Source organism: Haliaeetus leucocephalus, unplaced genomic scaffold, assembly GCF_000737465.1.
Source record: "Haliaeetus leucocephalus isolate CR32 unplaced genomic scaffold, Haliaeetus_leucocephalus-4.0 Scaffold526, whole genome shotgun sequence".
NCBI classification, from domain to species: Eukaryota; Metazoa; Chordata; class Aves; order Accipitriformes; family Accipitridae; genus Haliaeetus; species Haliaeetus leucocephalus.
In genome coordinates, this window is record NW_010972962.1 from 6,694,399 (window position 1) to 6,708,033 (window position 13,635).

Genomic DNA, 13,635 nt, shown 5'->3' on the forward strand with positions numbered 1-13,635 from the left:
GTTTTTTTTTTAAATCTTTTTGAAAAGGAGAAATTCCAAATTAAGCCAGCCTGTGGCAGTGTTTTTCAGCGTTTCTTTTGCTTCTGCTGCATTTAAAGCTTAAGCCTTGGTGCTAATTGGTAAAGTTGGGAAGCTTCTTATGTGTTATATGCAATAGTTAGTTTCAGTATTTAATAACGTTTTAACATTTTAACACAGCTCTTTACTTATTAAAATGAGCGATGCAAATAGTCATGACTCACAGGTGCAGAATTACTATTTCGTTCTTCGAAGCTTATTTTAGAAGTGATGTGTTGTTATTGCTATTTTTCAGATGGATTTGATTTCTCCTCACCATCCTCCTTTAGCATAACAATGTTTCTATTCTTTGAAAGATTTGTTAAAATACATTTACAGCTGGTTCTTCTTTCAATACATCTTTGAGATATCCCCTTGTCTCCTGACCTTTCTGAGCTACATCATGCACCGTGGCATGATTCTCATCTGACTTCCTTCCCAAACAGAAGGCTTCGTCTTTTTTTGAAATGGGAAGCCTATACACCAGAGATGAATAGATGCTGGAATTTTTTTATTTTATCTTTTAAATTACATCTTAAAAGTTATTTTTTTCCCTAACTCATTTTCCCGATTAGTGAGACTTTAAAAAGTAAGAATTTAAGGGAGCCCAGAACTTTGGTGCTCTCGTGAGCTCTCAAATTTACCTCTCAGTATAAAAGGAAAAGTGTCAGGAAAAATGCTAAAACTCCAAATCCCTTTTAGAGCGCATTTCGCCTGCAGGCAGCTGCCCTTTCTGCTGCTGTGCTGGTGGTGGTAGGTTCCAGCCTGCTTTGTCTATTAGCTCTTCAAGGGGATTATGGAAGTTGCCAGTAAATGGCTGATGTCTTTAGTGATCTTCGTAAGGCTGTCACAGAGTTGTTTCAAGCCAGGTCTGAAAGGCCATTTACTTTTCTGGAAGTGCCTCTCATAGTTATTGTTACCGTTTCCTCTGTTCCTACACAAAGGAGCAAGGGCGGACACTGGAAAGAAAGGGAAGGGGAAAGGAAAGGCTACTTACCTAGCAATTAGGCAACCTGCAAATATCCCTGCCCTGCGTGGTCAATAGGAGCAAACGCCGCCGATGGCGAGCCGGAGGCTGGAAGCTGGCTCTGGCAGGCAGGACCTCGAGCTTCTTCTCTTGAGGCCCTTGGCTCAGGGCTGCAGGTTGGGTGGCCCCTGCACAGTGCGTTGGGTGCAGTTCAGCTGCAGTTGGCATGGAGTCGGTGAGTCGGTGACCTCGGCCGAGCGGGCAGAGGCAGCCCTCGTGCCTGCGGCCGCATCCTCCTCGGGAGCTCTGGTTCCCTTTGGTCCATCCAGAGCAGAGCTGTTGAAATCAGCTTTTTGATCTCTCAGTACCTTAGAGTCTTCCTCTACCTTGAGAAAACTCTGCACATTCCACACCCTTCTGGGCTCAGTCCCTCATCTGTCCTGCCGCATCCTTGTGGCACCACGCAACGGTGAGAATTATGGTCCAGCAATGTCACCCCTCACCAAGGGCATCCAGTTTCCAGTGATGATAGCTCGGTCCATCCAGCCTATGTCTTGGATTTCTTCTGACTTGCTTCTTTTCCTATTGCAGCCCTATTTCTTCCATTCTTTTTCCAAAGTCCTCTTCCACTGAAAGCCTGAAAAAAGTTAACACAAGGAAGCAGATTTTCTGTCCAAGTACTGTAAACTAGTGAATCTTTAAATACTTGTAGTACTTATAATCTGAGTTCATCTTTCTGTGATGTGCCACTGTATTTGATGTGACTGGCATGCACAGTAGAGCTCCTTGACTACCTTAAGTCTGTGAACAGAGCCACCAGCCATGGTAGTGTGGCCTTCAGCAGGAGAAGCAAGGTAAATTAGGTCATGCAGAGCTCCTTATTTCTATAACTGTGCTACCTCTGTCACCACGCTGGGCTTGCTGGCTGCAGCTTAGGTATTTCTGCAGAATGCTAGCCTACAGCACAGCTGTACCCTCTTTTTTTAGCCTGAGCAGCTCTAGTAAAGGGCTTTGTGATGTATGGCAATACGCTACCCACGCTTAACAAACGATAGGAGAAATGAAATATTGGATGAGGAATGTTAAGCTGTGTGGGGTGACTGCCAGTCCACAGTCCTGGCCTGGAAAGCCTTTCTCCTTAATGCACTTGAAAGAAGAGGAACAGGTGGTGGTCAAGAAGACGCTCTGGAGCAGACATTGTGGCAAGTCTGACTGTTGGAACGAAAGGGAAAATCTCCAGGAAGATTTACAACTGTTTGGGTCTATGTTTGGAGTGGATGTACAGGCAGGCTGCCACTTGGTTGGTAAAAAAAAAAAAAAAGAAGGGTCATGATACTGTATTTATCTAGCCAAAACAAGAAGAGGATTTTTATCTGCTCTGTAAAATTACAGGTGCTTTATCTGTGAAGAATTACACTTAAGATGAAAAAAGGAGAAAAGCAGTATTGTAGACTGATTATCATATCAAGTGTGAACTGTGCACTGTCAGAACATCTTGTTCACTTCATATAAGCAGATAACTTTTTGGGAACCCTTTCCAGGAGAGTGGGATTTTAACTTTCTCACATCCAGACTGCATACTTTAGCAAATTCTACAATCTGGTTGATAACCAAAAGAACAGTTCCATGTTAATAGAGAATTATTTCCTATAATAATAACTTTTAAAAGGTTTCCAATAGCTATGTAAGGACAATAAATCATTCAGAAGCTGGAAATAGGAGTCTTTGGTAGGATTTCCAACTTCTTGTTACGTATTCTCTGTGGAAGACAGTCTTTCTCTCAAGCAGCTGTGGTATTTATTAGACATCAGAGTTTTGCTTAATGCATAAAAGTAAACATAACTGACAACATAAAAATAAACATAATTGATGACTATGTGGTGGTACTTATCTCTTTCTTGAAGGGGGACGCAGAGCCATTGCTCTTTGATTGTTCTTTGGCATAAATAAAAGGGGTAGCTTTGCATATAAGTCAATGTTTATTTACTGAGAGCTCGCTTAGAATAGAAAAGTAATGATATTCAGGCCATCCCACAGATGTGTGTTCTTAGGGTGAAAAACCACTCTGAGTATGAATTTTTTTGTAAGACATTAATGTGTAAGGAGCTTAGGCTTTTTAGTGCATAAATGAATTTTCTGGTATCATGGTTTTTAGCCCTTGCTGTGCACTGAAGGAAGTTGATCTCAATTCACGGATCTGTACTCTGTATTTTCCCAGGATATCTATCCATTGGCTTAATTTAAGACCATTTTCTAGGAATTCCAAATCAATACTTTATAAATTTACTACTGTCCTGGTTTCAGCTGGGATAGAGTTAACTGTCTTCCCTAGTAGCTGGTACAGTGCTATGTTTTGAGTTCAGTATGTGAAGAATGTTGATAACACTGATGTTTTCAGTTATTGCTCAGTAGTGTTTAGACTAAAGTCAAGGATTTTTCAGCTTCTCAAGCCCAGCCAGCAAGAACGCTGGAGGGGCACAAGAAGTTGGCACAGGACACAGCCAGGGCACTTGACCCAAACTGGCCAACGGTGTATTCCATACCATGGCACGTCCCATCTAGTATAGGAACTGGGAAGTGGGGGCGGGGAATCGTCGCTTGGGGACTGGCTGGGTGTCGGTCGGCGGGTGGTGAGCAATTGCCCTGCGCATCATTTGTACATTTCAATCCTTTTATTACTACTGTTGGCATTTTATTAGTGTTATCATTATCATTATTAGTTTCTTCTTTTCTGTTCTATTAAACCGTTCTTATCTCAACCCAGGAGTTTTACTTCTTTTCCTGATTTTCTCCCCCATCCCACTGGATGGGGGGGAGTGAGTGAGCGGCTGCGTGGTGCTTAGTTGCTGGCTGGGGTTAAACCACGACAACAACCCTCAAAAAGAGGGTTTATTTCAGTGTTTGTAAAAGAATTTGAGACTATTATAGATTTGAGTTGTTCTTAGACTTTTAATTTTCTTTGTGTTGTTGTTAAATACTGTACTGTTGCTTGGAGAACTCATTCATGTACAGAAAAGCTTGCAACAGACGAAAGTTGACATCTTTAGGCCATGGTAATGATTCAGGGTAGCTGAAATTCAAAGAATGACAAGTATTAAATACATTTCAAAGTGTTACCTGTACTGAAGTAGTGAGTGCATAGGTTCAGTTGGCAATGGATGACTGAATGTGGTTCCCCCCAAATCTGATATTCTATTTTGCAGAGACAAAAGTGGCTCAAGGAACGCTTGTAAAATCTGTCCTTCATTAACAACTATGTACTATTCTTCACTGCTAATTCATCCTCAGCTTTTGCTTACTGCATAAAGAATACTATGGAGTTGTTACTGATACTTTTTAAAATAAAGCCTTGGGAAAAAAGACCCAATGCACTCTGGAGGATTTTTTCCAGAAGTTTTCATTCTGAGATATATCAACTTCATTTTTTACTTCCTCTACCATTAAATCTCATATACAATTGAACAGGAATTGCTTAAGAGGAACAACTTCCTTCCCTTGAACATTTTGCTGAAAGTCTGTTAGTATCAAAGTGGATTCTAAGAGCCTGAAGCTCAGCTCTTAATCAGGAATTCTACAAAGTAATCAGTTCTGGATGGAATTTTTGTTCTTCCTGATAATATGTATTTGTACTCAGCTTTCTTGCACTTGTGTCAGCACCTTCTGAGTGCATGGGGACCAGGGTGGATTCCCCCCCCCCTCCCAGAAGATCAAATGAAGTGCAACTCTGAGCTGTTTGGAGAATCTAACTGTGTAATTACTGTTAAAGAGGTTGTCAGTGTGCTTGATAGTGATAAAGCACAGAAGACTTATTCCCAGCTTAGTATGAATTTACAGATAAAGTTTTAGAACAAATAGAAGTTCCTGTACTAGGCAGTGAAAACCCTTGTCCTTTAGTAACTCATGCTAAAAATGAAAAAAGTGACCCACAACTTAGGGAAGTTATCTTGCACTGCTAGTTGGAGACGATTATTTTTATTTTTGGAAATATCTACTTATGTATTGCATTTGAGTTTTCCCATGTTTGTGTCTGATACAGCCATGCTTATTTTTTTTCCCTCTGTTTCAGCACCCAAAGACAATGAAGAACGTGTGTTCCGGGAACGTATGCGCCCCAGAAAGCGGCAGGGTGCTGTGCGACGCAGAGTACATCAGGTTAATGGACACAAGTTCATGGCCACCTATCTTAGACAACCAACATATTGTTCACACTGCAGAGATTTTATATGGTATGAAGCAACTTTGACTTTGCTTTCTTTGCAACTTTGAGCTGAGGAGCTAACATACCCTCCTGTTTTGCTGGAGTATAAATGGGTATAAAGAGTAGTAGTTTTTTCCTCTTCATTTTAATATTAAGCTGTCACCAGTTTTGCAGATGGTAATAGAAAACTGTTAAACTTCCGTCACAAATATTAGAATTTGTTGTATTTTTGGTTTTTTCTCCTCTGAGCTACAAAGTTCAATCTCCTCCTGTCTAGTACACACGATAAATTCTAGGTAGACAGCCAGTCTAGTGTTCTGTAAGTGTCTAAATGTAGATTTAGACCTAATATTAGATCTTTATGTTTGCCAAGAGGACTGAATTCTTCTTTAGGGGCCTAAGTATCACCATCTTCCTCCTAGGAAGTGCCAAGCTCCATATATCCTGCTGAAGTTAATGGAATATGGGAATACTAGACTTCTAGTGATCCAGGGTTTTGGGTGCTCAGTGTACAGGGTCTTTATTATTACAACATATGTCAAGAACTCCCTTTTAGAAATTATTTACATTAGTTTTGAGTAATCTTAATTGTCACATAGGGAGAATTGGTGGAGACATTCAGTTTTCAGTTATTTTTCAGCAACTCTATCGATGTTTTCCAAAGTTACCTAGAGATACTGTTTTGCACATTAATACACATAAGATCTGATGTGAGTGATCCATACTTAATATTTCTTAAGAGTGTGTAGTGAATCAGTCTTTCTTAATGTGAAATTATGTGAATTGTCTATGAACTCAGCTACATTACTCTAAAGAATATAGGTTAGCCTTTCTTTTTTTAGCTAAGATGATTTCAAGCAACAATATTGGCAAATGCAATCTTCTGTCTATTTAGAGGCCTGCTTGATGACTTATTTTACCAGCTTGTGGCTTCCATCTCTATGTACCCTTTGGCTTTGCCTATTTTATTATAGTAAGTGTGTCTTTACTTCTGATTTTCTTCATGGCCTATCATCCTACCTGTTACCTCTTAGCAGCTGAAATGTGGTTCCTACTTTGAACTGATCTCAGTCTAGGCATGCAGTTATCAGATTATTGGTTATAAGAGGCTATTTTTTTAAACTTGTGCATGTCCAGTAAGGAGAGGAAAAAATGTTTTTCATTTTTAAAAATATTTGTATTCTTCATTTGCTAAAACACTGTTTTATTTTCAGGGGTGTAATAGGAAAGCAGGGATACCAATGTCAAGGTAAGAGAAAATCTACGTGGAGACAGTTTGAATATATGTATTATGTTATAATATTTAAATAATAAGGTATTTTCATCAGTCATTGTATATGTACAGTGCCAAGAATTTAGCACAAAATGATCAGAATAAGTTTGTCTCACCAAAGATACAATCTTTACAGCAAGTCACAGTATGATTTTTCAAAACTGTTGCTATTAGGCATCATTTATGAGGTAGGGGCACAATTAACATTACTGAACAGTAGGTCCTAGGTATCTCTTGATGCACATCCAACTAGAGGGCCGTATCTGTGGATGTTGGCTTCTTCATTTTTCACTTCTTGCATTTTAAAATTGTGAATTCTTTATTCTGCTTAAGATTCTTTGTTTTAAAATGCCAGGTAATTGCAAAGACTGTAATTAAATAGATAATTATAGACGTCATCATTATAGCAAAGACTGCGGAAGTGCTTCATTTTCAACTCCCATTTTTTAGCTCAATTTCTTGTACTCTTAATTTTTTATGCAGTCATCTCTCGGCATGGTGTTTTTCTGTTTAATTCTCATTTGACAAGTAGAAATAATCAAGTTAGTGATGATTTTTCAGTTACAAAAGACTTGATGAAATCTCATTGTAAATAAATAAACACAAATAATGGTTTTACATGCTATAATAAGAATTACTGTATTAACATACAGCAGAGGTTCCATGAGTTCTGATGGTTTTTTTTTCTTACAACAATGATCAAAGCTAGAAGAAAATGAAATTCATTATTTCACTCTGAAGGTTTTTTCTTCACTTAATGACCTTGAATCCTACAGTATGATAGACCTTGTAATTTTTAATCTTATCTGTCATATCTGCAGATGTTATTCATTGATTAAGTAATCAGTATGAATATTGATAAAGCATTTTTGCCTCCTGAAACCTTTTGCGGTTATCAACTTATTATGTGCTACAGAAAGAATGTTCGACTTTGTTTTTTCTGTTTTTTGACTTTTACAATGAGTTATCTTTATATGTCTTTTCCTCTGGAAGCTCTTCAGACAGAAATTGGTTTTGCCATTGTGTCTCATATAAAGTGGAGATTGTGGACTTTATCAGATAAAGAAATGAAATATGTAAAAATTGAGAAAAATTGTCATTAATACTTCAGAAGATAATTTGTAGTTTTACGTACTGAGATTTTGGCAGATATGCTTTAGTTCTGTTAAGATTCATTGGTCTCTTGAAAGTCCACTATCTTCTGCCTTTCTAAGCCAGACTTACTTCATAGGACTCCCCAAGTCACCAGTCACTTGCAGCCTTTCAAGTCCCAGCATTTCTAGTCTTCTGACATCAGTCTTTTGCTTTCAAATCAATCTTCATGGAAACTCATTCTTTTATCTGTTTTTTGTTTATAGTTTGCACTTGTGTAGTCCACAAGAGATGCCATGAACTTATAATAACGAAGTGTGCTGGCTTAAAAAAACAGGAAACTCACGATGAGGTAAATGTTTATAAAATAAATTTTCTAGATAAAACTCTCTTTCATCTGTTCAAAGTAGTGTCATCTCCTCTGTTTAATCAATAAATGTTACAGACTTTTTTGTGCCCTTCTGGTCGTCTTTTGATATAGCATTTACTTTGGAATGAGAGATTACCATAACAGTTTCATTTACATGGGAATTATTATACAGCAATTTATTTCTAATTAGTAAACTTTTTATAACATCTGAATGCTTAAAGTCTCAGTGAGCTCTTTCTACTCCTTTTCATTTTTAACATTGTCTATTTCTGAGTTAATACAAGTTTTGTCATTTTAATTCAAACGAAGCAGACTGGAACCCTTTATCCCTTAACTGCATTTTTTGTGACTGAGTCATTACCAGCTGATAGGATAGGCATGCTTGGGTGTCTTGCATCAACATAAAAGACTGCCCAGAATTTGCTTGCAAAGCCTCACTTCAACAAAGACCGCATCCAAACTGTCAAAATTTATAACAAAAACCATCTTTGTGTTGAAGAAGGCCCATGGTTATTGTACAAGATACTAGTGATAACACAAGGTATTGCATAGTTAACAGGTTTTCCAGCGCAATTACTCCCTACCTCTAGCAAGCTTTTTGTATATTAACAGAATTAACACAATATGTGCTTTATGTATCACATGTTTAAATAAATGAAGACATCACCTGAAAATGAAATCAGCTGCCTTCAGAACCATACTTTCAGAGAGGTAGATATATCTGCCAACAGCACATTCAGCTCTGGATCAGAAGAGAAAACAAAGCAATCCTTTCACTTGGGTTTAAGGTTTCTCTCAGCCGAGATGGCCCTTTTAGGCTTGATTAGGAAATTAATGTTAATTTCTGTGGACAGTCATACACAGAGAGTGATGTGACTGCTGGTAGCATTCAGCTCCCTTAAACTCCTCAGCTTTGGGGTATCCTTTTATGGCTGGGTTGATAGGGGACAGCTGGGGAGGGGGATGGGGTTTATTGTTTTCTAAATAGTTGTAGCCCTCAACTGTAACCAGTGAATGCTTTATCTTATACAAAAGTTTTTTGTTTGTGTTTTAACAGAAGAGCTAATGAATGCTTACTGTCATGTTCTGTTTTGTGCAACACCAAGGGCTTACTGTCTTTCACCATAGGTTTAGGTGAGGTAGTCTGTGGGTGATCCCAGTTCCTTAGCCACACAGAAAAAGTACATTTCTTAGTTTTGTTTGTTAAAAACCTACATTTATATGCTTGAAAAAGCCTAGTTTTACATTACAAATCAGAGTTGTATGTAACGATGGTTTTAAGGTGCTCTTCGAACTTTGATATGAATTTGACTGAGATGCTAACTGATCTCATTATTCCTGTGCAATTCACTACCATTTTTCATACTGGAAGCATTCTTTAATATCTGGTTCACAAGCAGTATTTTACATCTGAAACTTGATCGCATGCATAGGATTGTGATAAAGGACTGTGTATAGGATTGTGATAAAGGACTGTGTTTGGCTAGTGCTGTTTTTGCATAGTACTTGCTGGAAGATACAAACTCTTGCATGGATTTATATTTCCAGGCTACAGACTGGTGGAGGCTTGCATGCTTTGCTGATATTATGCTCTCATTGTTTAGAGAAGGGGTACTAGATCACTGGAGAAAAGCCAGCGGTAATAGGAAAGGGAAGGAAAAACATTGAAATAAATCTCCTGCTATGCAGTGGCCACTATAAAAACTTATCAATGACATCCTTGAATTAGCAATTAATTGAACCTTGGAATCCCTGAACGCAACAATTTATCATTGTCATTTTCATAATCTAACGAAGAGTGGGATATGAAAAGGTAAAGGGGATGTGATGTATTTCTCTTTCTTAGTAATCTATTAGTTTGGCCTCCTACTCCTGAAACAATTGGGAGTGACTTCCTTGCCTTCCACATTAGGAGATCTTTCCTGATAGTAATATATTTGTTGTTCCCAGAAGTACTAGGAAGTAGACTTCAGTTTTTATCTCTTGAACAACAGCAGCCCTTCCCCTCTTTTCCCCAAATAAAGTAGTGAGACGAACTCTAGAGTATATCTAATGCAAAGATCATCCAAGCACAGACATATTTCATCTTGTTTGAATTCTGCGTGGTTTCAAAACATAACAGGGCCTTGGCATACACTGATTATAAAGAAATTACTTAGAATGAAATATGCTGTGCTCTCCTTTTTCAGCAAGTGGGATCCCAGCGTTTCAGTGTCAACATGCCTCACAAGTTCAGCATTCACAATTACAAAGTGCCCACCTTCTGTGACCACTGTGGTTCATTGCTCTGGGGTCTTTTGAGACAAGGTTTACAATGCAAAGGTAAGGATTACCACTTCAGAGCTTTTTTCTTTGTGAGTGACTTGTAAACTTGGAAAGAGTTCAAGTTATTCTGTCTTTTTCAGCATGTGCAGATATGAATAGAAAGTAAATAGCAGACTGCTGGAGGGATTGCCATCAAGGTTAGAAAATGGTCCTTTACCCTGTCTGCAACACCAGTCAATAACAGATGCAGAGGACAGAGGTGCAGAAACACATTTTGGACTCACTGCTATGTAGGTTTATTGCCACATAGGAAATTAGAAGTTGACAGAAAATTAGGAGCATGAGAATTTACATCCCTTCAGCTTATATGCCTTTTGTGTTTTCAGGTTTGTGGTGATGGTTGTTAAACTTTTTAAACATCATTATTCCAGCTACTTTTCCCTTTAATACCATGTTCAAAAATTACTATTATGTATTGGTTAGGCTAGGCAGAACCAGTCCTGTGTGTCCGTATCCAGAAGATGAGGTATTCTGATATCTAGCTAAATCGTCCTTTGTGATGGTCTGCCTAGCACCTCTATTCCAGAAAATAAAGGATTCATTATTTTCTGCGGCTTAAGGACTGTGTATATACAGTAACTGTATATGAAGTTACTGCTGGAAGGTGCATTCATGTTGTTTTAGCTGACTAATAGAAATGGCTGGTTCCATATCACCTTGTTTCAAGCAGATTTGTATATTCTAAATGGGGGAGAAAACAGTACAAACACTTGCAAAGGAAAGCAATATTTTAGAAATTGTGAATTAAATACTTCAGTTAGTGGGTTGATGGGAATTATGTCATGAAGATTGTAATATTCTTAGAAAGTAGTACCTAATGAAATTATAAGCATTTTCATTTTGTTACACCTTTATGAATGGGTAGGTCCATCTTCATAAATACCAAAATCATGTTATGTACACTTCGCAACTGCAGAAATGTGGTGTCACACATGTATGTATAAACACATAATTTATGAAATATATCCTTTTCAGTATTTAAGGTCAGACATAACTAAAGGTGAAGGTCAGACCTAATGTTTCATGTCACAAATTGCTGAGCAGCAAGGGAAAGAAGAAATTTATTTCATGGCAAAGCGGTACACAGTGAGAGCATTCTGAAATTCAAGCCTTCCCTTGTGATTCTAGCTAACGAGCAGTGATAAAATGTTAGACTCTAAATACTGTTTACTTTACTACTATTGAAGATTTTGTTCAAATGCTGTCTTAATTATGGTGGAGATATGTTCAGGGAAGATTTTTCAATTAAACCTGATTTTTTTTCTCTCTGATTTTTTAATCAGAGCTATAGTATCTCTCCACTTAATCTGTGAATATATTGGTTCACTTTCATATTCTCTCTCAACTACCATAGTGGTTCATTTGCTCTTAAATGTAGAAAATAATGTTATTTCTCATATGTATGCATTTACTGTGTAGCAGCTGCATAGAAACAATAGTTCAGAAAGCCTATGTTGCCTTCTCCATGTTCATAAAATTAGTGCCTATTAAAAATGCAGTATTTTCTGCATGAAATCTGGAACTCACCTGAGCTGTAAACATAATTTTCTCCATGCTTAGTTTTCTCTCTTAACGAGTGCTGAACAATGTTCCCTTCTTCAGAGTTGTACTTGCTTGCCCAGTGTGGTTATTAACGCCATGAAAAGTGTATTCCAGAGGTTTATTATTATTCTTTTTTTTTCACTGCTTATTCCTGTGCTTCTTTGTAAAAGATATGTTGATGAAGTTGGACTTCACAGAATTTTCCTGCTTACTTTATTTCAAGCAGTTCAGTTCCTCAGTGTCCACTGTTATGTATCCTAGGTCAAACATTTTACTTGCCACTGAGCTTTTGTCACTGAAAATACCATGTGTAGCAATTTCTTTTTGCTCTTCTTGCGAACTGAAACATACTTGAAAAGGAAAGGCACCTGCTTTATGAAGTGCATGGGTACTGCTGCAGATACAGTACCTGTGTATAGTCTGAGATAAATATGATTTGTTTCTTTAGGGCTTATACAGTGAAAGCATAATTGATGAACAATATAGTGAAATGCAGCTTTATAAATACATACTTTCTGATTATTTTTTTTCTCTAGAAAGTAATGAAGTGAGGAATTTGTTCAATTGAATGTTAACCTAGTATTTAATTGCACTTGCAGTTTTGCTTGCTTTATGCCTTTTTCCACAAGAGGGCAATGAAGTCTAAGATAAAATGTCATTGACGCCTAACAAATCCACACTATGCTATTTTTAATGGAGCTTTGTTCTTCTCCTGCCTAACCCATAACCTGGAAGCAATGTAACCTTTTTTCCCCACTTACTAGTATGCTACTTAAGAAGATGGTATTTAAGAGAAAGAGCTTAGTAAATGGATTGCCACCTAAAGAAAGAGTGTCTAACAGTGCCAAAGACTTATTAAAACTTGAAACACTGTTGGTTTTATGCCTGCCTACATTAGTAGTTAATCTACTTGAGTAAAATAGGGTAAGAAGCAATAATACATGATGAACTGAAGTTGTGCTCAGTATGAGAGCAGAAGTGGACTGCTAAAATCCAAGCTCTGAAGGGCTTTTCTTCTAATTCAAATTCTATTTAAGATGTATAGGTTCATTAGGTATTTTCATTTGCTCCTGTGTCTCTTCTGGGTACTGTGTGAAAACACTGTGCTGCATTATCATAGCAGAAGAATGATAATCAAGTTGATAATTTTATATTACCATTGAAGTATCACTGGAAATCCAGCTAAGTATTTTTCTACTGAAATTATATTTATTTGAAAAAGTTACTGGTAGGTCCAATAAGATATGGTTTAAGTAAGATAAATGCATGCCAAGGTAGTATTTAATTTACTCTATTACTTTACATTTCATTGCAGTTTGCAAGATGAATGTACATCGACGCTGTGAAACGAATGTGGCACCAAACTGTGGAGTAGATGCTAGAGGCATAGCTAAAGTTCTTGCAGATCTTGGAGTCACTCCAGATAAGATCACTAATAGTGGGCAGAGGAGGAAAAAGGTAGTTTCACTACATCATATCACATAAAAAATTTGATATAAGTATGGCTGTATTGTAACTTTACTAGTTGGGATTCAATCCCACTCACTTGACTTGCACAAGAATTTTTTTTTAAGTCAGTACAGAACTAAGACTTTGGCTTTTGATTTATGAGTGCAAGTCATCTATTCTGAATTTCGATATGAAATTTATTTTGACCTGCTACAATTTTGCAAACCTGGGGTCTGTAGAGAGTCTGGAAGGACTTCTGCTTTTTAATTTTGAGAAAGGAGATTAGACAGAGAGTCAGTGTCTGATGCAGCAGTTCATAAAAACATAAATGTCTCTTTGGCTCAGAATTGGCGTTGGATAAT

At 37.5% G+C, this 13,635-nt stretch overlaps 1 protein-coding gene across 1 annotated transcript in view; it reads left to right on the plus strand.

Moving 5' to 3' along the window:
* The window catches only part of PRKCE (protein kinase C, epsilon), a 300,600-nt gene that overhangs the window by 184,114 nt on the left and 102,851 nt on the right, over positions 1–13,635 (plus strand). Inside the window, exons 3-7 of the mRNA XM_010576498.1 lie at positions 5,091–5,250; positions 6,437–6,471; positions 7,854–7,939; positions 10,147–10,279; positions 13,140–13,282. Coding sequence (XP_010574800.1) covers positions 5,091–5,250; positions 6,437–6,471; positions 7,854–7,939; positions 10,147–10,279; positions 13,140–13,282 — 557 coding nt within the window. The remainder of the gene's footprint in view (positions 1–5,090; positions 5,251–6,436; positions 6,472–7,853; positions 7,940–10,146; positions 10,280–13,139; positions 13,283–13,635) is intronic.